At 32.1% G+C, this 24352-nt stretch overlaps 10 protein-coding genes across 10 annotated transcripts; 3 read left to right on the top strand and 7 right to left on the bottom strand.

The window, feature by feature from the left end:
* The first annotated feature begins 304 nt into the window (after positions 1-304).
* Tsp_05541 (hypothetical protein) lies at positions 305-1578 on the top strand. The gene is made up of 5 exons (XM_003371845.1): positions 305-424; positions 638-690; positions 742-849; positions 935-1192; positions 1536-1578. The coding sequence occupies exons 1-5, from the start codon at positions 305-307 to the stop codon at positions 1576-1578; spliced, it is 582 nt and encodes a 193-aa protein (XP_003371893.1).
* Positions 1579-2314: 736 nt separating this feature from the next.
* Tsp_05542 (hypothetical protein) lies at positions 2315-3282 on the top strand. The gene is made up of 4 exons (XM_003371844.1): positions 2315-2336; positions 2595-2665; positions 2718-2774; positions 3010-3282. The coding sequence occupies exons 1-4, from the start codon at positions 2315-2317 to the stop codon at positions 3280-3282; spliced, it is 423 nt and encodes a 140-aa protein (XP_003371892.1).
* Positions 3283-4065: 783 nt separating this feature from the next.
* Tsp_05543 (inorganic pyrophosphatase) lies at positions 4066-6918 on the bottom strand. The gene is made up of 12 exons (XM_003371843.1): positions 6894-6918; positions 6630-6640; positions 5589-5760; positions 5458-5556; positions 5316-5431; positions 5058-5264; positions 4925-4988; positions 4716-4778; positions 4612-4652; positions 4413-4499; positions 4276-4352; positions 4066-4207 (listed from the first exon to the last, which is right to left on the bottom strand). The coding sequence occupies exons 1-12, from the start codon at positions 6916-6918 to the stop codon at positions 4066-4068; spliced, it is 1104 nt and encodes a 367-aa protein (XP_003371891.1).
* A 332-nt stretch (positions 6919-7250) lies between these two features.
* Positions 7251-9445, top strand: Tsp_05544 (conserved hypothetical protein). Its single transcript, XM_003371842.1, has 5 exons — positions 7251-7272; positions 7595-7807; positions 8368-8573; positions 8929-9021; positions 9272-9445. The coding sequence occupies exons 1-5, from the start codon at positions 7251-7253 to the stop codon at positions 9443-9445; spliced, it is 708 nt and encodes a 235-aa protein (XP_003371890.1).
* An 848-nt stretch (positions 9446-10293) lies between these two features.
* On the bottom strand, positions 10294-12604 carry Tsp_05545 (putative RAB3A-interacting protein). Its single transcript, XM_003371841.1, has 10 exons — positions 12572-12604; positions 11913-11990; positions 11671-11803; positions 11505-11620; positions 11293-11424; positions 11160-11242; positions 10988-11091; positions 10723-10766; positions 10567-10637; positions 10294-10501 (listed from the first exon to the last, which is right to left on the bottom strand). Exons 1-10 carry the CDS (start codon positions 12602-12604, stop codon positions 10294-10296), a joined length of 1002 nt encoding a protein of 333 aa, XP_003371889.1.
* Positions 12605-12917: 313 nt separating this feature from the next.
* Tsp_05546 (hypothetical protein) lies at positions 12918-13484 on the bottom strand. Its single transcript, XM_003371840.1, has 2 exons — positions 13252-13484; positions 12918-13056 (listed from the first exon to the last, which is right to left on the bottom strand). The coding sequence occupies exons 1-2, from the start codon at positions 13482-13484 to the stop codon at positions 12918-12920; spliced, it is 372 nt and encodes a 123-aa protein (XP_003371888.1).
* Positions 13485-15175: 1691 nt separating this feature from the next.
* On the bottom strand, positions 15176-17125 carry Tsp_05547 (putative thrombospondin type 1 domain protein). The gene is made up of 6 exons (XM_003371839.1): positions 17047-17125; positions 16817-16942; positions 16343-16744; positions 15652-15894; positions 15455-15604; positions 15176-15354 (listed from the first exon to the last, which is right to left on the bottom strand). The coding sequence occupies exons 1-6, from the start codon at positions 17123-17125 to the stop codon at positions 15176-15178; spliced, it is 1179 nt and encodes a 392-aa protein (XP_003371887.1).
* Positions 17126-18623: 1498 nt separating this feature from the next.
* Tsp_05548 (zinc finger protein) lies at positions 18624-19289 on the bottom strand. The gene is made up of 3 exons (XM_003371838.1): positions 19185-19289; positions 18788-19003; positions 18624-18731 (listed from the first exon to the last, which is right to left on the bottom strand). The coding sequence occupies exons 1-3, from the start codon at positions 19287-19289 to the stop codon at positions 18624-18626; spliced, it is 429 nt and encodes a 142-aa protein (XP_003371886.1).
* Positions 19290-20728: 1439 nt separating this feature from the next.
* On the bottom strand, positions 20729-21606 carry Tsp_05549 (hypothetical protein). The gene is given in 4 exon segments (XM_003371837.1): positions 20729-20899; positions 21159-21291; positions 21475-21532; positions 21549-21606. 4 exon segments carry the CDS (start codon positions 21604-21606, stop codon positions 20729-20731), a joined length of 420 nt encoding a protein of 139 aa, XP_003371885.1.
* A 704-nt stretch (positions 21607-22310) lies between these two features.
* Tsp_05550 (hypothetical protein) lies at positions 22311-24126 on the bottom strand. The gene is made up of 9 exons (XM_003371836.1): positions 24009-24126; positions 23835-23915; positions 23610-23661; positions 23537-23571; positions 23200-23333; positions 23032-23144; positions 22837-22948; positions 22623-22783; positions 22311-22425 (listed from the first exon to the last, which is right to left on the bottom strand). The coding sequence occupies exons 1-9, from the start codon at positions 24124-24126 to the stop codon at positions 22311-22313; spliced, it is 921 nt and encodes a 306-aa protein (XP_003371884.1).
* Positions 24127-24352: the final 226 nt, after the last annotated feature.

Genomic DNA, 24352 nt, shown 5'->3' with positions numbered 1-24352 from the left:
TTTATAGCATTCATTGCATATTGAAAACAATTTGAAATTTTTTGAGGTGAGATGGAATTTTTTCCATTCAATTCAATTTCATTTCATTTTTTATTTCTTCATCTGTGTACATTTGTATGAATATAAATGAAGTTGACTTTTTTTAGTAAATGGAATAATTTTCACGCACTGTGGAGTGACGTTTCGGTTATTATTGGTCGTCTGCTTGTCAAATGGAACCAGTGGAAAAAGATTTGGAACAAAAATGTCGGAAGAGTAATGGAAATTGTTGTCGTTATTAAATTGAATTATTAATTGTTATTTCATGCAAGCTTGTGATGATCTGTCCGAATGTTTGTATATGGTTGCACACGAGCCGACGCTCGGCTTGTACAGAATTGAAGAGCACATTCGAAAGTCGGTGCCAGCTTTAGTTGAAATGCAGGTGAGCGATTTATTTTGATCCTATTTTTATAACGTGAATTTCAAATATATATTATTTTCTTTTGGGGGAAAAACTTTATATGAATGCATTGCGTGGACCGTGTTGCATAGGAATTTTTATTTGCGCAAATACTTTTATGGAAAAATTTGCATAATTGTTGAGAAAATTATCTTTTTCCCGCATCTGTATTACAATTTTTAGCAAAAAATCCAGAAAATGAACGAACGTGTAGAAGGTGTTTGTTTTGATATAAACAATGCTATAACGTAAGCTGTCTTTTTCGTGATTGGACAATAAATCTTGTTTATTTTATTCAGAGCTGTTGAAGATATAACATCATCGATGAGCGTTTTTAATAGCATACATGAAAATTTGCGCAGTTGTTTACGCCTTAAGCAACAGTTGGATTTTGAGCGAAATAAAAGGTTTGTATATGCATGTATACGTGCATGAGATTGTTTCGTAATCATTTGTAGATTGTCCATTTCCTACTAGTGAATTAAAATTTAGACATCTACTTAATAAGAAGTATCGTAAAGCAGCGGAAGATTTTAAATTGCAAGAAATGCGTAAAGCGAAATCGCTCGGATATATAGAAAAATCTTTTTCCATGGACAAAATGACAGAATCAATTGCCAGTCGAAGTACTGTATCGACTCCAGTGTCCGATTACCCGGATAGTATGCAAAACGATGATGAACAAAGTAGTGAAGAAAGTGTAGGCACTGATGTTGCAGCTGAATTAGCTAAAGAAGAAGAAAAAGAAAGGTAATCTAAAACATAGATATGGAGTTATTTTAATCGGCGACTTTTTTGACGTTTAGTTCTAGCACGAGTGGAGCTGATAGTCACGTATCAGATCAGGACTAGTGACAGAAATTTACGTTCACTATTTCAACGTTATGAGCATATGTTTATCGTTGTTCATAGCATTGAATGTGCATTAACTTAACCAGATTATGATTTTATTTGAACTTTTCATTAAAAAAAGAAATATCCAAATTCAGAACTCTGTTTCTTTATAAATACACACTTTGGGAACGGTCTTGGCGGTAGAGAAATTAGTCTTCAGCCAGGGTAGATGCTATATCTGAAATTGCTTATATTGAAGCGCACTTTGTGAACGTGCCTCAGGCTATGGCAAGTCGCGTTAATTCAGATAGGAAGCGATGCGTTAATGATATCGCTACCGGACCAGTAAAGTGATCGCGCACAACGAACGCGTAAACAACCCCTTTTACTTCCTGGTTTAATTGCGCTGTATTTCAACGGCAAATTAACTTTGTTTTAATAAAAATTATTTTAATTGAAAAATTAAATTTGTAACCTCAGTCATACTGAACCTTGAATCAAGTTTAAATTATAATAATAATAGACAACTACAATTACGATATTTCTTCAATGCATTTATTTGAAAAACGCCTACTATCTTTGAACGGTAAATTTGGAAAATTATAAAAAACAGTAAAATTTGATTCGGATGAAGAATTAATTTTAATCAATTATTATCTGGTGGATAAAAAAATAAAATGCAAATAATAAAATGACAGTTTGACTATTTTGAATTAAATGCAGGCGTTTTGTAGTACCATGCTGAAATGAATTATTTCAACATAAAAGTCGTGAAAATGTATGAATTTACGAAGGAAAAGCGGAAATACATGGCAGCTTTATAGAAAACAATTGTATTTTTTAGGTTTTGTTTTTTACATTCATTTATTGTCTACTGTAGTATATTTACAGTATTGAATTACTACACAGAACATTTTTTTTGTATAAAGGACAGCAGCGTAACACTGCCCATCTCTTAGACGTTGCTGTCTTTAAATTTTGGTGAAAGTAGCCAATCATAGCAACGGCTTGCTACATATAATGAAATGATCACGTGAGATGAAATTCAAAATTCAAATAAGTAGGACGTGATAAATATTGCTTTCTGAAATCATTCCATTTCTTTCTATTTGTGGAATCCATCATTCACTGTAAAGTTTTTGCTAAGTATATATTATTTTTTAAATTATCTAACTGATTTTCTAACAATTTTTATTACACTTGTACTTGAATATCAGTTTTCTAATTTTACAAAACAGAAGTAGTTGCGAGTTGTTTTTTTGTTTGAAATCACTCTGTGATAGTGAATCGAATTAGTAATTCTTTTTTCTAGTTACAGTTCTACGACAGTTTGAATTTGACAGACGAGCTGGACAGACAAATTTGAATGTTTATATTTTCGCGTGTCGTGTTAAATTATTTTCTGCTAAGTTTTTGCAGCACTAATTTATTTATTTTCCAGATGGAAAATTCCGTGAAAACTGACGCTGAAATTCAATCAGTGACTAACGATTCAAAGGTATATATATATTTAATTATTGTTTGCACCAATTTCTTGTTTACTTAAGTATGCAAATTTGCATGCGTACTTTATTATTATTTGTTATATAACTATTAATTAATTTGATGCAATTTTATATTTGATGTTTATAAACTTTTATAGATTTCCACTGAATAGCTCTTAATTGTAATTTCATTATTTGAAATGACTAGCTGAGCTGTTAGCCAAAAAAAATGCTTTTATCAACTTCTAGGCGGGCGAGGGAAATGCTACCGGTTTGAGAAGATCTAGTCGTATCAAAGCCATCCGTGAACGACAGCTTCTTAAAAAACAGCAGGAGAGTGTGGTTGCTTTCGAAAAGTTCATTCAGCTCAAAGTGAAGAAGGTGAATACAAAGAATGCGAATAAAAGTAAACCTTCCTCGGCCAAAGCACCACAGCCTCCTTTGAAGGGGATTCTGAAAACGCCTTCGCCTAAAAGGCAGAGAAAAACAGGAATAGGTGAAAAACGCGTGACATTTGCATAATGTAGCACAGAAAGAATATGATAAAGCTTATCTGTAATAAACTGAACTTTACTGTTTTGCTTGTTGTGTATGTGAGACAATTGCTTTAATTTATAATCTCAAACTGTACGAAAGCAGTATATCAAAGTGTTATATGGTTTTCACGCGGTTGCCTTTTCCTAAATGCGCAATTTTAATTTTTCTGAATCTCATTATTACAAAACAAAATTTATTGTTACCATAAAAAACACATGTTACCACAAAACAACCATAAAAACAAAAACTTTTCGTAAACTAAATGTAAAACATTTGCACATTTTACTCTTGTTTACATTCGCGTAAAATGAAACATACATGTTCCATTTACTGCGCAATCCGAATAACAAACAAAATCCCAAGTTACTCAAAGAAAAAATATTTTTAAAATTTACATTAAATGGTTATAGATATAAATAAAAAAATCTCAACAACATTCTCTGGTTGTTTGTTCATTGTTTATTTTAGCCAAATTCATTTAATTATAATCAATACAACTGATCACTCATATACAGCATTAGTGAGCTGTATACTTTTCCCAAAAAAAAAACCAGAATATTTATTAAAATAAATTATTAAGTTATAATGATATACGTCTCTCAACTATGTATGCAACCAATGTGTCAGTAAATATTAAGATTAAAAAAAATCCACTTAAACACATAAACCGTGAATACTGTTTAAAAGTGCAGTCAGTCACCAACTACTTATATATATATATATATATATATACACACATATATATGTATATATGTACGTATGTGTTTTTCAAGCAGAAATGTAGTGCCAAGTGTCGACAATGGGATCGATCGGTTCAGCTTCACCTTGATCAGGAGTACTTGCCACAATTTTCATCGCTTCTTCTTGGGTAATTTTATTCATGAAATGTGAATCATCGGTGCAAGTAGAACTATGATAATTTAGACAATTGGAATAATTGATTTTTTGAATAAAATTCATTCTCAGCCATACCAGCACAGTTCAGTGTTTTCAGGTTTGGCGGTAAGTTTCTTCCAAAATTCGTGCGTTTCAGCAATCACATTTGCAGCAAAATCCTACAATCTCAAAATAAGAATTTTTCAACGTTGAAAACACTTCAGCAGTATATAATTCACCTTATTTTGATACATTCCATTAAGTCCAAACTTGTTTGCCGGCTTTCCGGTGGGAATTTTGTATATTTTCAACCATTCTTTCGTCGCCTAAAGCATTTCATATTTCTCATAGCATTGCAATGAAACAAAAATTATTCTAACATGGAACAAACGCATTAATTATCAATAAAAATAAAAATTATAATAAAAGAATAATCACCTGAAGAAGACCGGGATGGTGAATGTCCACGTCGGTAATATCTGAAAATATTTAAAAACAATTTCCACCAACCAGCACCACCTGAATCCTCATCATCATCATACCGTGCAACTTGTTTGCCAGTGGATCACGTACGTCAATCACAATAAGTTTCCAATCAGTTTCGCCTTCAAAGAGAGAGAAATTAAAATTCAATAAAAAAAAGTAAATATTTTTCTTTTTCCATTGCTACACTGGAAAAAATCAATAAAATTTCAACCATTAGTCATTGAACAGCGTGAATCATTTTGATGAATAATGAATCATTTCTAACCTTCATCAATAAGTGCAATCAGACCCAAAAGTTTCACTTGAAGGACTTCGCCTCTTTTAGCAACCTAAAAATAAAATAAACTAGTAATAATAATAAAAAAACCAAGCATAAAGCAAATCAATGAAGCATATACACGCTGTCCAATTTCACAAGCGTCAATTGGATCATTATCGCCGTTTGCAGAAGTATGAGAATTGATGTTGAATGGGTTTTCCCAAGTTTGAGGCAAAGCGCCGTAGTTCCATATATAACCATGATAAGGAAAACAGTTATCAATAAAACGTACTTTGCCTTTTTTAAGGTCTTGCTTAACTGGATTCATCGGTTCAGTAGTAGCTATCTGAAAATTTCCAATAAAGCGCAAATCTACCCTTTTCGCACATCAACTGACTTCCATTTTCGCATTTGTCCATCGCGGATTTTCCACTATCATGTTGTACACTTTAGCATTTTCATCGGCATAAAGCGGAATATCATGCCAGGGAGATATGAACTGGTTGTTTTTCTCTAAAAATAAAGTTCCATTTCAAAACGTTTGGGCACGATAAATTCACATGATGCATCAACAATTAACAACGGAACTGCTCCAAAATCGGGCGAATCCGTTTCAGATAAAGAAACACAAAGTGAATCTAAAATATACAATTCAATTGAAAAAACATACTGTAAAACAAACGATAATTTGGTGAATACAAATTGCCACGGGCGACTGTCTCGTAAACTGAACTCATGGTAGAAGCGTATGCCAGAGCACGAACCGCAAAAGGCACTCGACCTGAAGAACGCACTTTTAACAGAAGACAGCTTTTGAGTGTACCTAACATCAATGAAAAGCTCTAAAATACTGCAATAACATTTAAAAAACAAATCACAACAAGCGACACGCAACAAAATGGTATAGCATAAGTAAACAACTAATACATCTACAGCAACATAAAATCAAGTATGAAAGAGAAAGATCAATGTTCTCTTAATTTACAATTCTACAATATTTACTTGTAATTTATTTTAATTTTTTATTAAAAGCGGATCAAAAATTTTCTGAACTGCTATTGACCATTCTTATCCTAATAATATACATTAACAGTGCATTTAAATTATTGAACATACAGTATCTATATGATTTGTACTCGTATCAGATGAAAAAATACTTGATTAAGCATGAAATTCAGTAAAGTACTGTTTTCTTAAATTACAGAGATAAAATTCAATCATATTTGCATTTTAGTACAGCATCGAATTCAATACTTCCATTATTGCTTTATTAAAATAATAGTGTCAGAAAACGATTTTATTTTTAAAACATCTGTATTGTAAAATCATTTTTACATATAAATAGAATACGACACTCAGGTATTTTATTACTGTAGTGAAATATGAAATAATGAGCAATTTTAAATTACCAACAGTATACAAAAAAGCAAGTTAATTTATAATAATTTGCCTAAAGAGTATAAATATGATTATAATAGATGAAGCTAAGTAGCATAACAAAAATTAAATTGATAATTTGCCAATTTTATTAACAATTCAGGTTGCTCTGACACTTTTTAATTTATAATATGTTTGAAACTTATTGTATAGTATGAAATTTAAGCAGTTTATTTAATTTACATAAAGTGTACGTGTTATTTTATGTCAATTTAATGTCATTATCATATTATTTTGAAATCATTTAGCATAACAACAATGCAAACTATTAAACCTGCCATGTTACTGTAAGTAATTAAACAATTAATTGTAACAGAAAGATTTTATCATTACATTTTTTATCTAAGTAATCTAAATGCAACAACATCTATTACATGTGGCATATATTTAGAGATTTTCCTTTGTCATCAAAGTCAACCAAAAAGTCGTGTAAAATAAATAATTAAATATTGAAAATTATGAAAACATCATTAAATATATATCATAAGCATTTAAACATCTTCACTAAACCACTTTTCTTTTCTTTATGAATTATAACTTGAATTTCGTTTTACAGTATACATATTATCAATGCTCTTTCTGCAAGATTTGAAAAAATTTCATTGTTTGTCCAACGATTGAAATCACTTTACTAAGTTATCGTAAACGAATAAATGTGTATATTAGTGATTAACTATATTAATTAGTGACTTTTATCAGTTTATCTTTTAATCGCGCATTTTTCAGCACATCAAGTGTGCAAGAAGATATGGAATAAACGCGTGCATTTTATTGTGAAATAAGGTTTATTTTCTTTGAGTTTTTTGTCTGTTTAAATTGTTTTCAACTTTTAAATGTGTTGAATAATAATAATGAATAATTTTTTAGATTTGTATTCTACATTATCTTGAACATTATGGCAAGTATCTATGGTGGAGGTAATACTTTGTATGATGTTGTTATGTTAGCAATAAAACAGTGCTTCATGGTTTGTGAAATGTTAAATGATTAAAATGATTTTTGTTTTTCTTTAATTTTCATAATATAACAATTTGTTCTTTCTGCAACGTTTGCTTTATCTAGTCTGTTCATATGATTACGTGATGTTTCAGACGACGTTAGTGCATTAATATTTGACCCAGGTGAACATTCTTTCCGCATTGGAAACGGTGGTGATGGAATTCCAAAGGTATTTTTTTCATATTCACTTTTTAAATATTTATTATTTTAATTATTTTAATTTATTTCAGTTGAATTTAGCGCAAGTGTATGGCTATTTGCCGAAAGAAGTTGCTAACGATGTTACAATTTTGGCAGATGAGATGGAATTAGAACTGCATACTTCGTGTATGAATGGCAATACAATGCAAAGCTGTTTCTTGCCCTTTGAAGATGACTATCGTATTGGATGGAATTTTGTTAATCCAGTTCTCAATGATGTAGAATATGTTTCACTGATGAAATATGGATTAAGTGCGCTAAAATTGTCTAATGAGCATCAACATGTGTATATATATACATACATTTGAATTTTTGACATTTCAGTTGACAATTTTGATTTATTGGAAAATATTATACAATACGCAAGTAGACGTCTTTTGCCTAGTGCGTGTGATGACGATTATCCTATTCTTTTTACCGAGCCTCCAGTAAGTTAATGAATTTGATTTGTTTGTTTATTGTAAGTACATTTGAATTTTAATTTTTCAAATTTCAGTGGAATACTCGTCACCATAGAGAAGAATTAATAGAAAGATTGTTTGAACGATTCAATGTACCCGCAGCTTATCTCGCGAAAACTCCCGCTTTGTCAACGTAGGATTGAAGAAAATAGATTTACATATATTTAAATTTCATTTTATCAATCTTAGTTCTGTTGCTGGAAAAACAAGTGCAGTTGTTGTGGACAGTGGTGCATATTCGACTACAGCTACTGCTGTTTATGAGACCTTTTGCATTTCAAAAAGTGACACTTAACTAACAAGTTGTGGAGTATATTATGAAAATTTTTTCTTTGTTTATTCCATTTTCAGCGTGCACGATGTCCAGTCTGGCGGGTAATTGTGTAAGCGTTCAGTGTAGCAACCTTTTGGAGAAACGTGAGATTGATGTGATGCCTTCATTAATTGCTTCGCAGACGAATCGTTGGTCTGATTCGGAAAATTTGGAGGACATCACATGGAGTCCGCGAGCTGAGTTTTCACGTGTAACTGATAGCTTTTTGGGCTATACGTATAAGGTAAATATTAACAGCTTTCATCATTTGTTGTTTATTTATTTATTTATTTATATTAGAATATTTTGGATGATATGAAAATGTCATTGATTCGTGTTCCTGAAAAGCCATTTAATCCAAAGTAACACAATAGTGGACTGTATTTCTTATGCGTTGCATTTTAAAGAAAAATCATTTTCCAGTAGCAAGAAAATTTGCCCTGTTGAAGAATACGAATTTCCCAACAAGGCGAAGCATATGTTTGGTCGTGAACGATTTGAAATTGGTGAATCACTGTTCGACGTCAACTACTTAAAGGTGGAATAATTTCGATTATCATTATTTTATGTTTCTTATTGTTTTTATTGAATCTTTTCAGGGCGACAACCTGGCAGATCAAGCCGATCGTTCTATGCAGATTGGAAATATTATTAATGATTGTATTCAAAAAATTGATATTGACGTTCGATCGGTATATTTTCCAATGTTTTCATTTCTCTGCTGCTTCTGTTTCGAATTGTTTATCTTTTTGAATTTATTTTTCTCTACAGGAAATTTGCAAAGCGATTGTAATTACTGGTGGTAATTCTTTGATTCCAGGCTTCACTAACCGTGTTGGTTACGAAGTTTCCAAACTTATTTGGCCGGTAATTAATTAATTAATTTATTATTATTTCCCATTTATTGACCATATTGTTGTATTGTTGAATTTTGAATCACAGGGAAGATTGCCAAAAATTCATGTTATTCCCGGTTCGTGCCAAAGAGTGTCTTCGTCGTGGATTGGCGGTTCCATGCTTACATCATTGGTATGTAAATTTCAAGCGAATTTTCTTCTCGTCTTCATTCAGCCGTGGCTTCTTTCAGGGTACATTTCAACAGTTGTGGATCAGTAAAGAACAGTATTTAGAAAACGGAGCTTCCGTTGTCCAATATATACCTTGATTTCGCCGTAAGATTCGCTTTTCACATGATTTCCGTCTACGTGTTGTTCTTAGATTCATAAAAAAAAATGTTGAATAATCTCATATTTCAAAGAAAAGCATTATTATTCGACTAGATTAGAGAATTAGTGTTTATTGAGTTTGCATTTTTAAACATCCAGTGGAAAAAATAGCATATCAGTATTTTTAGCATTTTTTAAAAATTGAATAGCAAATGGTTTTCTCTTTGTTGAACGTTCAGTTGTCAACTATGACGAGTGGAGAATAATGAATGATTAAATTTTCCACGTTTCGATAATTGCCGGCATCACCAATAATAATATTATTATTTTGATTGTTTTTCAGTTTGTTCATTTTGATGTGATGCTTGAAATGAAAAAATAGAAATGTAAATTAAAAAATTGTGTGAACAATGAATTAATGAGTGAAGCGGTGAAAACGGCTAACTACTAAAACAATAAAAACAGTCAAGTCAATGTCACACGTCTTTTATTTGAAAAATGAGCGCAAACTGAGATCAAAAGACTAGAAACATCAAAAGCGATTCGATGCGGACGAATACAGCACCACTGGGACACCGAATGATAATAATCAGCAAGAGAAATTAATGAATAATTTCTCAATGGACGGAAGATTAGTGGAAGCTTTGAAATTTTTTGTTAATTAAAATGAAAAAAAGATTCATAATGAAAACTGAAAAAGAAAAGTCCTACCGAATATGCATCAACAGAGTCGACGCGAAAGGAAGAAGCAAAAATAAATTAATAAAGAAATGTACAAATTTGCATATGCAAAACGTGTCAATCAGTGCAGATAAGAAAGTTCGATGTTGGGTCGGCACGTTCGAAACACACGAGCACACACGCACGCAACCGAGCGGCAGCAACAATTTGTGAAAACGATGCTTTTTCTCTTCCATCTATATTTACGATTGATAGTTGGCGTAGCCGAGACGGACGAACGCGATATTTCTCCGAAGGCGTACAATTTCCACATAAGCGTCGTATACTGTACAAAGAAAAACAAAACAAAAGTAAGTTTGATATGCATTAAATTTTGCTTTTTCTTCACACTTACGCCCGTGTTGAACCAATCCTTGCGCCAAATAGCGCAAATATGTGAACAGATCGCATATAGCTGCAATCTGAAATATCATTTCGATAGAAAATAATAATAATAATAATAATAACTGGTCTGCTTATTGCGCTTAGTTACAAAATTTTAAATACAACTGTTGTTGCTGCTTTATCACGTTTACATAACAACAATATCACTGAAGAGTTGAATAAATTTAATAAAATTAATCAACTTTAGTTGATAATTTTAAATAAAAAAATATTTTATCGTTCAAATAATTAACATTTTAATGTTTTTTCTTTTCTGTTTTTTTATTAATACTGTACATTTGCTGTGAGTACAGTAAAATGATAATTATGTTGATTTAAACTTATGAAAAACAAACAAAAGAGAGATAGGGATGAATAACAACAGAACGTACTCGATTACGACAGAAGGTGGATATGTAATGCCACTGGTCCGCATTGTCAATTTTCATCCTGTACGAGCATAATCGTGGCATTTCTGTTAATGCGCATATTCTCAAAAAGTAGAAACAAAATAATTTAATAATTAAGAAAGAAAACACAATTCTACATTTCTTTTTTACTTTGCTTTTTCATTTTCACTTGCCAAAATGTTTTCCAAAATAATCGTATTGTTGACAATAGAATTACAAACAAGGGATGCTAGCTGAAATTATGACGAATCAGTTGATTAAAACTGAATTATTAATTAATCACCTTGGTGTTGGTGAAATTGAGACACGGATAAATGTCTTCATTGTAGATGCGCTTCAAAAATGGATGTTCAATGTCGGTCAAGTCGTGATTTTCCAACCAAATTGTGAATTCTTGGTGACAGATTGGATCTATCTGAAAATTTGTAAAATTTACAGTAAACTAAAAAAAACAAAACACGGACAGATAAAAAAATGGAATTTGAAATGATTCACTTCCAGAGAAGGATGATCGTGATCAACAAGCGGATCATGTTCACTAGCGCTCCTGGTGACTACGCTGGGGCTCTTTTTGTTGGTGTTCAAAAAGCAAAACGGTCCTCCATTTTTTCCTGAACAACAACAATTTGAATGTAAATTTCAATCTACAACAACAACATACCCTCGAATAGTGTAGGCTTCTTGAAAATCTTGGACGGGGAAAATTCTTGCAGCGATCGCGAAGGCGAAACTTTGACCTCATTTTTGCCCATCAACAATTTCAACGCTTTAATTTCCTCTTGAAGCATTTCGACCTGAATTGAAAATGGAAAAGAAAAATTCTCGTCATATAAATTTTGATTGAACAAGAAAAAAAAATATATATATAAAATTTGACAAGAAATAATTCAAATTTGACCGTACGGTTCCTCTGGCTTCGGTGAGCAATTTTTCCGAATAAAGCCGTTTCGAATCTGCTTCAGTGACAATTCGATACGCTTCCTTAATTGAAACAATTTAGGAAAAATAAACAAACGGTACAACTTTTTCCTATTATTCTGCTTCGCTCTTTGTTCGTTCGAGAGAATGTTTATGCAAATTTTTTTTTTGATATTTACAAAACGAGTTTGAATGAAAAAGAGAAAAAGTTAAAAAAGTAGTCAAATGGGATAAAGTTGATGCAATTAATTGCTTTCAGATCAAATTAGACTATTCTTTTACAAATTATGTGAATTAATTAATAAATTTTTCCATTTTGCAAAGAGAAATGATCGATCAATCGGTGAAAATGAATAGATTTTTTAAAATGTTGAAATTCAATTCTTGTAGAGAATATAAATTGCATTAACTGCGAAAGAGAATAAATAACAAAAATTTGTGAATTTTGAATTTGATGAAAATCTGATTTTCAAAAATTGATATCCTTGGAATTTCGAAAAATTTTCATCGTTCAGATTTGCAAATGGCAGCTGGCTTTCTTTCAATGTCACATGTCGTCGTGGTCATCGTTATTAGCAGTATGCTTCTTCACTAGCTGCACACTCATCACGCGACACTGACGAACAACGAACGCGCAATCTTACCAACCTCGCGCGCGCACAACAACTGCCGGCCATTTTGTTGATCACATTCGCTCAAATTCGCATATCGACGTCAAAAATGCAATCAACGAACGGAGCAAGCAAAACGAACATCCGCCAGCCAAGGGGAGGGCAAGGGGAGAAGACAGGGCGATCAATATATATATACATATATACATACAAGCCGGCTAGGAAATCAACGTGACACGTGGAGAAATTACTCACTTGAAATAGACTAGCGGTCAGTTCGTGTATTTCACTGTCCAGTGATTCTTGGATTTTTTGCAACTTGGCACATTTCAAATTCCACTGCATCAATTCCTGAAAAACAATTATTCGAATTTTGATTTCACATCCGACGTGTCGTTACTTCGTGAGCTCGGCCCAAATGATCCTGCAAATCTTCAATAATACGATCTTTTTCCAGGCTATCTTCACGGGCACGAGACTGTTCAGAAACTGCTTCATACTGATCTTCTCCGTTCAAACTGAACAGATAAAGTGAAAAAAAAACACACACACAACTGATGATAAAAATCAAGCAAGCATGAACAAGTTGGCAAAACTTACTTATCACTTGTCAAAGCGGGAGTGTGGTGTTGTTGTTCGTCGTTCTTCATGCTGCTGAGATGAGTAGGTGAAAGGAGTGCAGGCAAGGGACAAAGAAAAAAGAATAATTCGACAGAACTGCCTTTGCTGCTGCTTTTGCTGCTACATGGGGTACGTCACCATAACCTGTGAGGAAAAGCAAAACCAAATGAGCAAGAAGAAGAATTAATTTGGAACGCAGAATAGAACGCCAACAACGGGCAAGGACAAGACCGAAAATCATCAATCGACCGCCGCTAGTCTGTCGGTAAAACCGATCAATAGAACCATGGGAAATACGCCAACGACAGAACGAAAGCTCGGCCATTGGCAGCGTGAAATTGGCCGAAAATATTCAAAATCAAAAAAACAAACAAACAAACAAACAAAGCTTTCTTGGTCATTAAACAAAATTTATCAAACATATGAAAACGAAAAACCGTTGTTGGGAACAAATTGTCAATTTGTAACAATTGACAAACAAAATTAAAACTGGGAGCTGGATGAGAATTTATTTTTTGAAAAAGAAAAAAACAACAAAACGAATCTCTTAGCAGATGGCTCTAAAGCACAAATGGAAAGAGTGAAAATTCCGAAAAGTATACTGTGAAAATTTGATACTTAATGAACATTAAGTCCGAATATTCGAATTTACCGTATTTTGGAGGAAAATTTACAATTGGAAGTGGAAAGAAAATAAACAAATAAAGTTTGGAAAAGGGGACCGCGTACAATTGAAATTGAATATTTTGAATTGAAATTTGAATTCAATTATTATTATTATTCAATTTTTTTCGAATTTAAAATGATAGTCAATTGGAAAATTTGTTCGCTAGAATTACAAGTAGCAAAAGACGCTATTCCAAGGCAGTTTCAGCGGTATATGGTAATTTTTTACGCTAAAATCCATCACACCCTCGTGTTTTTAATGATTTAAAAAACAAATTAAAAAAAGAAAACTAAGCTTCAGTCAGCTAGAAACGACCGAGTTTTGAAAAACCCGATTATACGGATATGGTGAAATGTGAATTTTTTCTCGAACATTATTCGGAAGATTTGTTTTTCATTTGCATTGTAATTTGAAAAACTGGTTTTTATTCTTATACTGTAGCGTTGGTCAGTTGTTCGACTCGCCAATTTTTACCATCATTTACAAGTAGGGTTGTTTTTTTTCTTTTGGCATTTTCAAAGTTTTGCCGCCGTCACAATTTTTCGCTACACACTTGACTTTGGCGTGGGCGATCGGCTCTTTGGAATTTTCTTCAAAACAGCGACAAAAAACCGCCTCTTGAATATGAGCCTTTTTCACTTTGACGATTGTTAAATTTTTGTGGCAAACAACAACAACAATTATGCGACTGTTTTTCAATTTATAAAACGTCGACTGACACCGACTGCAATACAACAGTCAATATTGTCGCTGTATTTGTCAAGCGAAATTAATTAATTAATTAATTAATTAGACGTTCAATTTTTTCGGTTGAGAATATATATTTTTTCATATTAATGCCAATTTTTTATTTTTCAAACTGTTCAATAAGATAAATGAAAAAAATGGGTAAAACGAAAATTACCATGAAACAAACAATTACAGTATACAAATATTCCGAATTGAAAATTTGTTGAAGAAAAATAATCCAGCAACTGGAAACGATTGTTGAGGAATTGTTGAACATAACTGGCACTGTTGTTGTTCAAGTCAAAAAATTTTGTATTCTCATTTATTGATCTTTTTTTTTCATTACAAGTTGAAATTGAATCACTTTTATAATTGAATAATATTATTATACGAATTATTTAAATTTGATAATTAAATAAAAAACAAAATTCGATTGTACTTTTTTAAATAGTATACGGTAATAATACAGTAATAAAATGAACGACAAATTAAGTGCGCATCCAATGCGACACTTGTTGATGAGAATAGTATTATGTGAAATTTTTATTTCCAAAAATATTTATTATTTTGGAAACATTTTAACGGCAAATCTAGCTGCCGTTTCGCAACTTCTTCGATGTTCAACTTTCGGAGCAGTAAGCGACATCTTCCATTTTAACGCACCGTCGACCGTGTTCATTTGAAAATACCTGACCGGCTGGACACTTTGAATAGTAAGTACCGTTATAACAAATTTTATATGCCGCACAACAGTTGCAAATCGGGTGTGCACCCATCTCGAAATTCGCACAACTCAGGTCTGAAAATTTTAAACAACGGCTTAATTGTTGTCATTTGTAAATTTTGTAATACAGTTTTTTCTTGAATTTTTCAACGAAAAAGATACACATTTATTTTACCTAATTTTGGTTCTATGCAAGATTTTATGCGTGATTTCGAAACACATTCTTGCATATGTTCACTGAACACTGTGTCGTGTTCTTTGCACGTTTCAATTTTCATCGAATCATCAGCATTGCATTCCACATACACATTTGTGCACTCTCCGACTGCAAAGCGAATATTTCTATATGCTTTGCAAAGATTTGTTAAATACCCTGCAAAAATATATTTCTTATTTGTTCATTGTTTGCGTTAGTGTTAATTGTAAATAATGGCACTAATGAATTACAATTTTCACAAGATATTGTGTTGCATTGTTCAGTTTCAGTTGTAATACCACAACTGGTATCGCTCTTAGAAAGTACAGGAGCTATTAATTTTCTTTTTCTCGTTCGCTGACCAGCTCCACATGGTGCTGAACAAGCTGTCCACGAGCTCCATTCGCTCAATATACAAGCTAAAAGTAGAATAGAAAACATCAATTCTTAACATCAACTTTCAAAACTTTCAGTTTAACAATCAACAATTTAAGTTTGCTTTGATCAATGACAATTGCAAAATACATCTTCTACACAATTCCAGTAATATTTTTCGCCGAATAATTGCTAATAAGATGGGTTTAGTAAATATTAAATTTGAAATTGGAATCCATTTTCAGCTATAGTGGGGGAGAAGTTGCATTTTTAGGTTCAAATTTAAAATATTAACTTGTCAGTATAGTATTTTATAGCTTGTTTTATTTATATTCACCATAAAGTTTCAGTCCATGACAAATAAGAGTTCAACGTAATACAATTCCTTAATGATAATAATTGCAAACGTCCAACATAATGAGATGAAAATTATTGTAGATTATCATGAGCATAGATTTTCGTAGTTTACAAAAGAAAATCCAACAAACTTACTTTCGTTGAGTAATGCGCAAAAAGAATGAAAGCATTCTTGCACTTCTTCTTCACGAATGGTGTTCTGTTCATTTTCTTTTAATGTTATTGATTTATGTCGTTTGCGTATCCCGATTCCGCAAGTAACAGAACATGCTGTCCACTCGGACCAGGTCTCTTGAATCGTAGACATTGGTGAAGCTAATTTAAACAAAATACATGAATTACAGTGGATGCACACTTGCCCATCGTTCAACATACTACTGTTCCATTCCAACGCGCTATCATTGAACAGTTCTTCTTTTGCTAATGCTGATATGTTGTACATGAAACCACTTTTGTTAGATCTATGAAGAAAGCTTATTTCGTATTCACTTTTGAAACTGTTGTTATTCTTTGAATATGAAAGTGCAGTTATGGATTCTAAACAAAAATTTCTTTTTTCATTATATCACATTGCTAGTGCAACGCTCATTTAAAAAAATGAAATATCACCAGGTGGCAGTGTATGGGAAGGTGAAACATTTGCAAATTCACTGGTAATATTTAATGGTTCAGAGGATTGCGTACTGTTGTCTAGTTGGTTACACTGTTTTGAGTTGCACTCTGTTGTACTCTCACCTGTAAGAAACGTTCACTGAGGAAGTGAATAATTCACATTTGATTAAGCATTTTCAATACTTGTATTATGAATACGAACAAATATAAATATATAACTTTTTTACCTGTATAAATGAGTCCAGCTATAAGAAAAAAAGTACATATTGAAGATATTGTCTTTTTTTCACAATCAAGCGAACTCATATTTGCGTGAACGACTCAACGCTTTATCAATTACTGCTGAAATGATAGTTGTGGGGTCATCATTAAACATAACAGCATTATAGCTTTATGCAAATTATAATTTTATTAGACAGAATAACATTCATTTCAGTATAGTGCGATAAGAAACAACCTGACTTTGCATTTTCAAACACTGCTCTACTGCTACTGTGAGAGGAACAGCTAGATGTTGAAAGTTTTCAGTTATACAGAACTGTTTTCATCAAATGTATTGTTCACCTTGGTGCTCTAATAATATGAGGAAAATTGAAATTCATATTATCCTCAACTGAATTCACTTCTTAAAGTCATAATATATAATATATGAAGCTGCATGATTGATTCTGATGATGATTCTGAGTGTTTAACTTATAACATGATTAAGTTTTAATTTGTATCAAAAGCAACCTTTAAAAATATTATTAATAACGTTCCAAATTTAATAATTATACTACAGAAAGTCAAAAATTAGACTTTAAGTTCTGTTGATTTTATACATTTTTATTGCCTGTTTGATATATTTTATCACTTGCTGAGGTAATAGCTCCAGTGCAATTTCAGTAATTAATAACACAATATGCAAATTAGTGTTTACATTGTCACACTGATAAGCTTCACATTCTCTAACAGTTCTGAAGATAGATAATAATGAGTACTGAAAATTATAATATTAATTTATCACTTCAAATGCAATCGAAACAAAAGCGCGTAGGCATTGATGCGTATGTTGGATTGATGGCATCTTACCGGGAGCAGCGATTGCACTCTGTAAGAACTGAGAAAACACGTGCTGCAAAAGAAATGAGCACTGTTTTATTGGCAATTGTATTACTGTTCAGGGGTATCTGTAGTTCATAATGCAGCACCTACATCATGTTGAAAACTACACTCCTCCCTTTTTACTTTCAGCATTTAGCTCAAACTCTTCTCTTGAATGATATTTTGATTTTTGATTAAAGGACAATATATATTGATAAAAATTCATCATTTGCGATCAAAACTGTCATGTCGCTTTGTTTGGACTACTATTTCAAACTAATATGATACGCAGGAACAAATATCATTTTGTGATATCAAAATTGTTACTTTTAATTTATGCGCTTTACAAAGCATATGTCAAAGTAAACTGAATAAGCTGAGGAAAACGATAGCAAAGAAAATTTTTTCAAAAGCTGAATTTAAAAACGACTAACTATATTTTTTATTTAAAAGTAATTAACCAAATTCCTGTAGGAAATTTCGATAAAAATGCAGAAAAACAAATGAGTCGTTCTTTCATGGATTCCAAATTTTATTTTCTTACGTTAACAAATAGCGCATATTTTAACAAGAAATACATTTCGCATAACACGAATTGGCGCCATAATAATTACAGTTACAAATTGTTCATTTCATGTTGTGGGCTAATGTTATGTGAGCGTAATTCATTTACTAGCCCGTTTACTATTTGATGAAAACAAGAAGCATTATTTGAACATGATTAATGATTGTCCACACCGGCGTTACTTTGAGCCGTTTGCACGCAGATGGGTTTTGCTGGCTCTCTTTTGCGGTGTCGGGCTACTTCTTTCTTCAAAATGGCATGAGCCTGAATGAACAATTAAAATTTTCAAGACAGAAATTCAAATACTTATTACACTTTACAATATCCGGTGCCAGTCCATTGTTCTTTATGTGCGAATCAAGATGCGCTTTCAATGATGATGTCCAACGAAATGACTTGAGGCAGATCTTACACAGAAATATTTTTTCCGGGTCATGAAGTCGCATGTGATTCGACTTCGCGCCACTGTTGTTGAACTGCTTTCCACATACTTTACAGATAAATGGTCGCCTGTTATTATGAATATTCAGATGATCCTAAAATTATTTTTTTCAGAATTATCATCATCACAGGACACAATACATTGTAGCAACAACTTATTTTCTGTCAATCAACTATTATCATGTGAAAATTTATAAATTATTGAAGTTCATATAATGTTATAAATTTATAGAAATATTTCAGAGGCTTATAGAAATATAAAATCAAAACTCTTACTCTAAGGTTGGCATGACTGGTAAATTGTTTTTTACAGACGGAGCAAGTGAACATTGTTCGTTGCATTGGTTTCGATGATGGGCTGAGATGGTATTTTCTACTCATATTGCTTTGATGAGGCGGAAAAAGAGAGACAGAGAGAGGGAGAGAGAGAGAGAGGGAGAGAGCAAAGTTAGTCGTCAGCTCACCACCGCTGATCACAACTAGACTAAAAAGTAAATTAAAGACCACTGTAAAACAATTGACCAATAAGAAACATTTGACCAATAAAAAACAGTTGGCAGTTGACCAATCAAAAATTGGTTACATTTGCCTGCACGTCCTTTTAAGGCTGTTAGGTTACGGTAGCTTTTTATTGAATAATTTCTTGATGTCATATTTGAGGACGATAAATTCATGAATGTCTGTAATTTGTGATCTAAGATTGCTAATTTACTTTGTTTTTCACAGAAAAAATTTCTTTTTGGTAATTTGCCTAATGTTTGCGATATACTGTTTTGTTCCAGCTGCCCCTTCTTACTAAATGATACACAGGAACAGATTAAATGTAGCAAATATTATTTGTGATATCAGAATTGTTACTTTTAGTTTATACTCTTTGAAAAGCATATATCAAAGGAAAATGAATATGCTGAGGAAAATAATTCCAAAGGAAAATTTAGAAAAATTTTTAAAAGCTAAATTTACAATTGACTTACTGTACTTTTTATTTAAAACACAATGCTGTACTTAATTTTCATAAAAATACAGGAATGCATTGATTCATTCTTTCATAGTCTCCAAATTTTATTTTTTAATACCATTAAAAAATATCGCACATTTTAACGAGCAATACATTTCACATAACACGAATTGCTACGAGAGTAATTGCAGCTGCCGATTGTTCACCATCAGTTCATCAATTTTTGCTTGAGTGTTGTTTAGGAATAATTCAGGAACATGTGCAGTTTGGTTTGCATGCCCGTTTTACATGATACTACACGAAATGTTCTCAGAATATCCTTGATAATTTTCCATACACGTATAACTTTTAATTGGTAACGCGCTGATCAGCTTTGCTCTATTTTCCAAAATGATTTATTTCACCCTGAAAAAGCAGTTGAATTTTTGAAACATAAGTTCCAATATTTATTATACCGTTTTCCTATTTTGCTGTTTTCGGTGATAGTCTGTCGTTGTTTGCATGCAAATTAAGATGGGCTATCAATGATGATGACCAAAGAAATGGCTTCAAGCAGGTTCAAGCCAAACGTGCGGTCTCTCTGAGCTGTTATGTCCCGTGGGATTAGATTTTGCGCCACTGTTCTTGAACGTTTTCCACATATTTCACAAACGAAGGGTAAATTATCAAAGTAAATGTTTTACTGGTTCTAAAATTACATTTCCGTAGCAATCATCATCACAGGACATAATACATTATAGCAACAAGTTGTTTTCTGTCAGTCAAGTATTATCATGTGAAAATAGATCATTGAAGTTAATAAAATATTATAAATTTATAGAAATAATTCAGAGACTTATGAAAATATATTAAATTAAAATTTTTACACTAAGGATGGTATGACTGGTAATTTTTTGCCACGGTGATGACAAGTGTGGTGCATATCGTTGCGTTGCAGTCGATGATGGGCGAACAGGCAAATGTTCGTCGTCCATGGTGCGTTGACGATAGAGAGAGCACACTTAGTTGTCAGCCCATTACCTGCTAAACACAGCTGGAGTGAAAAAAAGTTTGATTCGTTGACCAGTAAGGAATTTTAGAATGTTTTTCTTTCTCTTAATGTATCTTAACATTAATTAGGTTACAGTATGTCAAAGGTGTTCATTGAAAGGTTGCCTAAATAGTTTTAGGCGCTGCAGTTCTGTTTATTATTTAGGATTTAGGATACAGAAAGCTCAGAACTGTTACCTAACATTGACAAGAATGCATTCATTATCTTAGCTATGAAGATTAGAAATGATGTTTTTTATTACGTTTATCAGTTCTTTAATTTGTTGATGCTTTTTATATCTTTCTTGCTTCTCCGGTATGTGGTATCTTTCGGTAGCAGGTTTCTTTGCGACTAATTTATGGTTACGCAATGCTGAATTGACCAATTGTACTGCTCTCATAAATAAATAAATAAAAATATAATAGATAGAAATAGAAAGTGTTTTTTATAAATGGGTTTTTTTATTTTGTTCTTAACAACGCCATGATTTAAGTGAAGTGGTTCTTTCATTGCTTAAATGGCCAGTTTTTATATTTTCTGATATCCCTGGCTGGTTGAAATTTTTAAAGCGATAATACTTTTGATTCAGACGACAATCTGCTGTAATTTTCTTCAACTCACAAATGATCTGATCAACTACAAATGAAATAACATTCAAACATTTTGGCCATGGTTACTACTCGTAATGGCTTCAGTGTACTATTTTTCATTAATTAAATATTAAACGGGATACTATTTTTTCAGGAAAATGTTTGCGCTATGCTCATCGTGCAAAAGATTCTGCGGAAAAAACAGCGCTAATCTATGCAATTAATGCATGACGAAGCAGTGGTGGTTTAGTCCTTGAAGCTCTGGTTGAACCTTGAAGTTCCGTGTTTCAGTGCACATTGTCTGACGTCTAGCGGATGCCCTTTATGACATTTTTATGCATAATCTGAGCTCTCTAGCAATTCTCGTTGGCTCACCGCACTGCAATGCATACTGTATTCTGAGTTTATGTGTTGAATATACCTTGTGCCGTATGAATGAATAGTTTCCGTATTTGATATTAATACATTTTACGTAAAAGTATTTGAAATACGAATTCAGTTTCTTTACTGATAATAAAAGTTATGTTATATCTGAATTGTTTTATTATCTTAATTCTTATTTGAATCTGCACTTTCAAAATTGAAATTAGAAATGAATTTTATTTTTATGCAGCTATGCAATATTAAACATTTGATCAGAAATCAGAAACAGTAGTATTGTCTTGGAACGGCTTCTGTCTTCTTTCATCGTATAATAATGTACAGTACCGTAACACTGTGAAGAAATATTAAATATCAGGAAATGGTCCGATAAGTGCAGTCGTTATATTGAACGCTTTGATAACTTCCTATACAAAAATTAACAGATACAACAACTTTTTCGTCTATGAATAAGATAGTAGTATTATATTGCCTGCCAATTTTGTTTGCTCATCATCAGCACCTGCGTACAGTACTTTACGTCCACATTTGGAATATCTTCTGCTGTCGAGTGCAGCACTAAAAATTATGAAATTAAATTGAATGAATATCTCGGTTAACACATAATAATGAAAAGAAGAAGGATACTAAGGTCCGCATGTATTTCATCCGTCATTCGCAAAACCAATATATCATCCTAAAGCAACAATTTAAAAAGAACAACAATACAAACAACAAAATAAATAGTTACATTTATTAGAAATGATAGGTAGAACATATTTCTGACAGTTTTGTCGAAACTGTTCGGATCACAAACAAATTCAGAAACGTCCAATCGGTCAACATTTCTCTTCTTGCAGGCTCTTCGAAATTCTCGATACACGAAGTCACATAATATACTTGCGTCACTATCATCCTTAGTTTGAACTTGTTTCGACTATAATTTAAATCATTGCAGTTTAAATCAATTTGATAATAATTTAAACGAACCACGTGAAAACTGTCAACAGTAGTTAACGATTCATCTTGAGACACCGACTGGACAACTCTTTTTCGAGATTGTGATTTCGCCGACGTCTCCTGAATTTTATTTTCTGAAGAACTAAAATAACAAACAGAATACACATTTAATTATTGTATTAAATCGAAAACAAAATAATAATAGCAATAATAAATTTCAGTTACCTTATTGCATGATTCAATGGGATGCATAACTGCGAAAATCGATGTCGACCCAATTTTTGCCACTGTTTCCTAACGGTTTCATTACCTGGACAAATGCTGCTATTGTATTCAATCTGATAACATAAAACAGTTAGTGAAGCACTCTGATTTTGATGAAAAGATCTCTACCTGCTTCTGTGCAAAATTCGACAAATTCATAAAGTCTGAAGCAACACGGCAACTTCTCTCGAGCAGCAATTTTGAAAACAAGCTTATCAATTCAACGTCGAAAAGCTGTTCCAAAATACCACCATTTTGTGTTGCTAAATATTTCAATTTAGTAAAATGCATTTGTTCTCTCCAAATAAATTTCTGTGAAAATAACATAATGCGCTATTTGTCAAAAATTACAAGCAATAATTGTACTGCATCGAACAGTTATGATCAACTACAGCGGTTGCAACGTGATCAAAGTTCATTATCAAACTACACATTTAAAACTTTCACTAAAAACATAATTTTATACCGATCGGGAAATGCACTACAGTATCCCACCGGGCTCTGCAAAATCAAAATATCAAAAAAATCAACGAAAAAACACAATTTTATCGTTCAAAATATCTTCAATAAAAGCAGCAGTTTTATTTCTTCCTAACAAAACAATAATTCTATTATTGTGAATCTGCATAACATTTGTATAGCAAGTGGTAGAATCGTCAAATTTAACGTTCAATAAAAAAAATTACCATTAAATTGCACCAGTGGAATTTTAATACTGTCCGTATATTATTTACGCGTAAAATTAATTCAAATTTAGTACAAACCTCTTTCGTACAATTCTTTACTCGATTGGAGAGCTGACTGCATTCTGTCATAAGAAACAATTTCCAAGTTATCTTTCAACTCTAAATTAACATTATTTAACTGGATAATTTGCACACTTGCAATTTAAAATACATCAAACAAAATAGAAATTGAATAAGAAAAAAATTACGCACCCTCAGCTTCATTTAATAATTCTAAATAAGTCAATCTTAAATTTTTCAATTCTTCAGTTCTTGTCGATGACGACACAGTTCTACGATTATCTGTCGATTCTTTCTTGTTCGTTGACATATCTAAAATAATCAATTAAAAATATTTCGAATTCTAAAAAATTCAATCAAATCAAATATAAAGTGACAAAACAACTGCAATGATAATCTAATAAATGAAAATTAAGCGTCATCGAAAAAAAATAAAAACATGCTTCAACGAAAAAACAACTACGCTCTTACAAGCGGACCACAAACACCATCGACTGGGGCCAGGATTTTTTGTTAATGTTACTAAACAGTATATA

The sequence above is a fragment of the Trichinella spiralis genome, assembly GCF_000181795.1.
Source record: "Trichinella spiralis strain ISS 195 chromosome Unknown Scfld9, whole genome shotgun sequence".
Classification (NCBI taxonomy): Eukaryota; Metazoa; Nematoda; class Enoplea; order Trichinellida; family Trichinellidae; genus Trichinella; species Trichinella spiralis.
This window is presented reverse-complemented; position numbering and strand designations above follow the sequence as displayed.

Coding starts and splice junctions, on each gene's coding strand:
- Tsp_05545 (XM_003371841.1), bottom strand. CDS start 12,604: ATGGCCGGCAGTTGTTGTGCGCGCGCGAGGTTG. Junction 11,621..11,670: donor GAAGCCTACACTATTCGAGG/GTATGTTGTTGT, acceptor GTTGTTGTTCAG/GAAAAAATGGAGGACCGTTT. Junction 10,502..10,566: donor TTGGTTCAACACGGGCGTAA/GTGTGAAGAAAA, acceptor TTCTTTGTACAG/TATACGACGCTTATGTGGAA.
- Tsp_05541 (XM_003371845.1), top strand. CDS start 305: ATGCAAGCTTGTGATGATCTGTCCGAATGTTTGTATATGGTTGCACAC. Junction 425..637: donor CAGCTTTAGTTGAAATGCAG/GTGAGCGATTTA, acceptor CAAAAAATCCAG/AAAATGAACGAACGTGTAGA. Junction 691..741: donor GATATAAACAATGCTATAAC/GTAAGCTGTCTT, acceptor TATTTTATTCAG/AGCTGTTGAAGATATAACAT.
- Tsp_05549 (XM_003371837.1), bottom strand. CDS start 21,606: ATGAAAAATAGTACACTGAAGCCATTACGAGTAGTAACCATGGCCAAA. Junction 21,292..21,474: donor GATTGTCGTCTGAATCAAAA/GTATTATCGCTT, acceptor TTTATTTATGAG/AGCAGTACAATTGGTCAATT. Junction 20,900..21,158: donor AAATTAAAGAACTGATAAAC/GTAATAAAAAAC, acceptor TTTTCACTCCAG/CTGTGTTTAGCAGGTAATGG.
- Tsp_05544 (XM_003371842.1), top strand. CDS start 7,251: ATGGCAAGTATCTATGGTGGAG. Junction 8,574..8,928: donor TTTTGGGCTATACGTATAAG/GTAAATATTAAC, acceptor GAATCTTTTCAG/GGCGACAACCTGGCAGATCA. Junction 9,022..9,271: donor TTGATATTGACGTTCGATCG/GTATATTTTCCA, acceptor TTTGAATCACAG/GGAAGATTGCCAAAAATTCA.
- Tsp_05548 (XM_003371838.1), bottom strand. CDS start 19,289: ATGAGTAGAAAATACCATCTCAGCCCATCATCGAAACCAATGCAACGA. Junction 19,004..19,184: donor CCAGTCATGCCAACCTTAGA/GTAAGAGTTTTG, acceptor AAATAATTTTAG/GATCATCTGAATATTCATAA. Junction 18,732..18,787: donor ATGGACTGGCACCGGATATT/GTAAAGTGTAAT, acceptor TTGTTCATTCAG/GCTCATGCCATTTTGAAGAA.
- Tsp_05546 (XM_003371840.1), bottom strand. CDS start 13,484: ATGGCCGAGCTTTCGTTCTGTCGTTGGCGTATTTCCCATGGTTCTATT. Junction 13,057..13,251: donor GCAGCAGCAAAGGCAGTTCT/GTCGAATTATTC, acceptor TTATCTGTTCAG/TTTGAACGGAGAAGATCAGT.
- Tsp_05543 (XM_003371843.1), bottom strand. CDS start 6,918: ATGTATACTGTAAAACGAAATTCAA. Junction 4,653..4,715: donor ACTGGCAAACAAGTTGCACG/GTATGATGATGA, acceptor AAATATTTTCAG/ATATTACCGACGTGGACATT. Junction 4,208..4,275: donor AAACCTGAAAACACTGAACT/GTGCTGGTATGG, acceptor AAATTATCATAG/TTCTACTTGCACCGATGATT.
- Tsp_05542 (XM_003371844.1), top strand. CDS start 2,315: ATGAAATTCAAAATTCAAATAA. Junction 2,337..2,594: donor GAAATTCAAAATTCAAATAA/GTAGGACGTGAT, acceptor TTCTAGTTACAG/TTCTACGACAGTTTGAATTT. Junction 2,775..3,009: donor CAGTGACTAACGATTCAAAG/GTATATATATAT, acceptor ATCAACTTCTAG/GCGGGCGAGGGAAATGCTAC.
- Tsp_05547 (XM_003371839.1), bottom strand. CDS start 17,125: ATGAGTTCGCTTGATTGTGAAAAAAAGACAATATCTTCAATATGTACT. Junction 15,605..15,651: donor AAGAAATATATTTTTGCAGG/GTATTTAACAAA, acceptor TTCGCTTTGCAG/TCGGAGAGTGCACAAATGTG. Junction 15,355..15,454: donor TTGCATAGAACCAAAATTAG/GTAAAATAAATG, acceptor TAAAATTTTCAG/ACCTGAGTTGTGCGAATTTC.
- Tsp_05550 (XM_003371836.1), bottom strand. CDS start 24,126: ATGTCAACGAACAAGAAAGAATCGACAGATAATCGTAGAACTGTGTCG. Junction 23,572..23,609: donor ATTTTGAACGATAAAATTGT/GTTTTTTCGTTG, acceptor TTGATTTTGCAG/AGCCCGGTGGGATACTGTAG. Junction 22,784..22,836: donor CTGTTGACAGTTTTCACGTG/GTTCGTTTAAAT, acceptor TTTAAATTATAG/TCGAAACAAGTTCAAACTAA.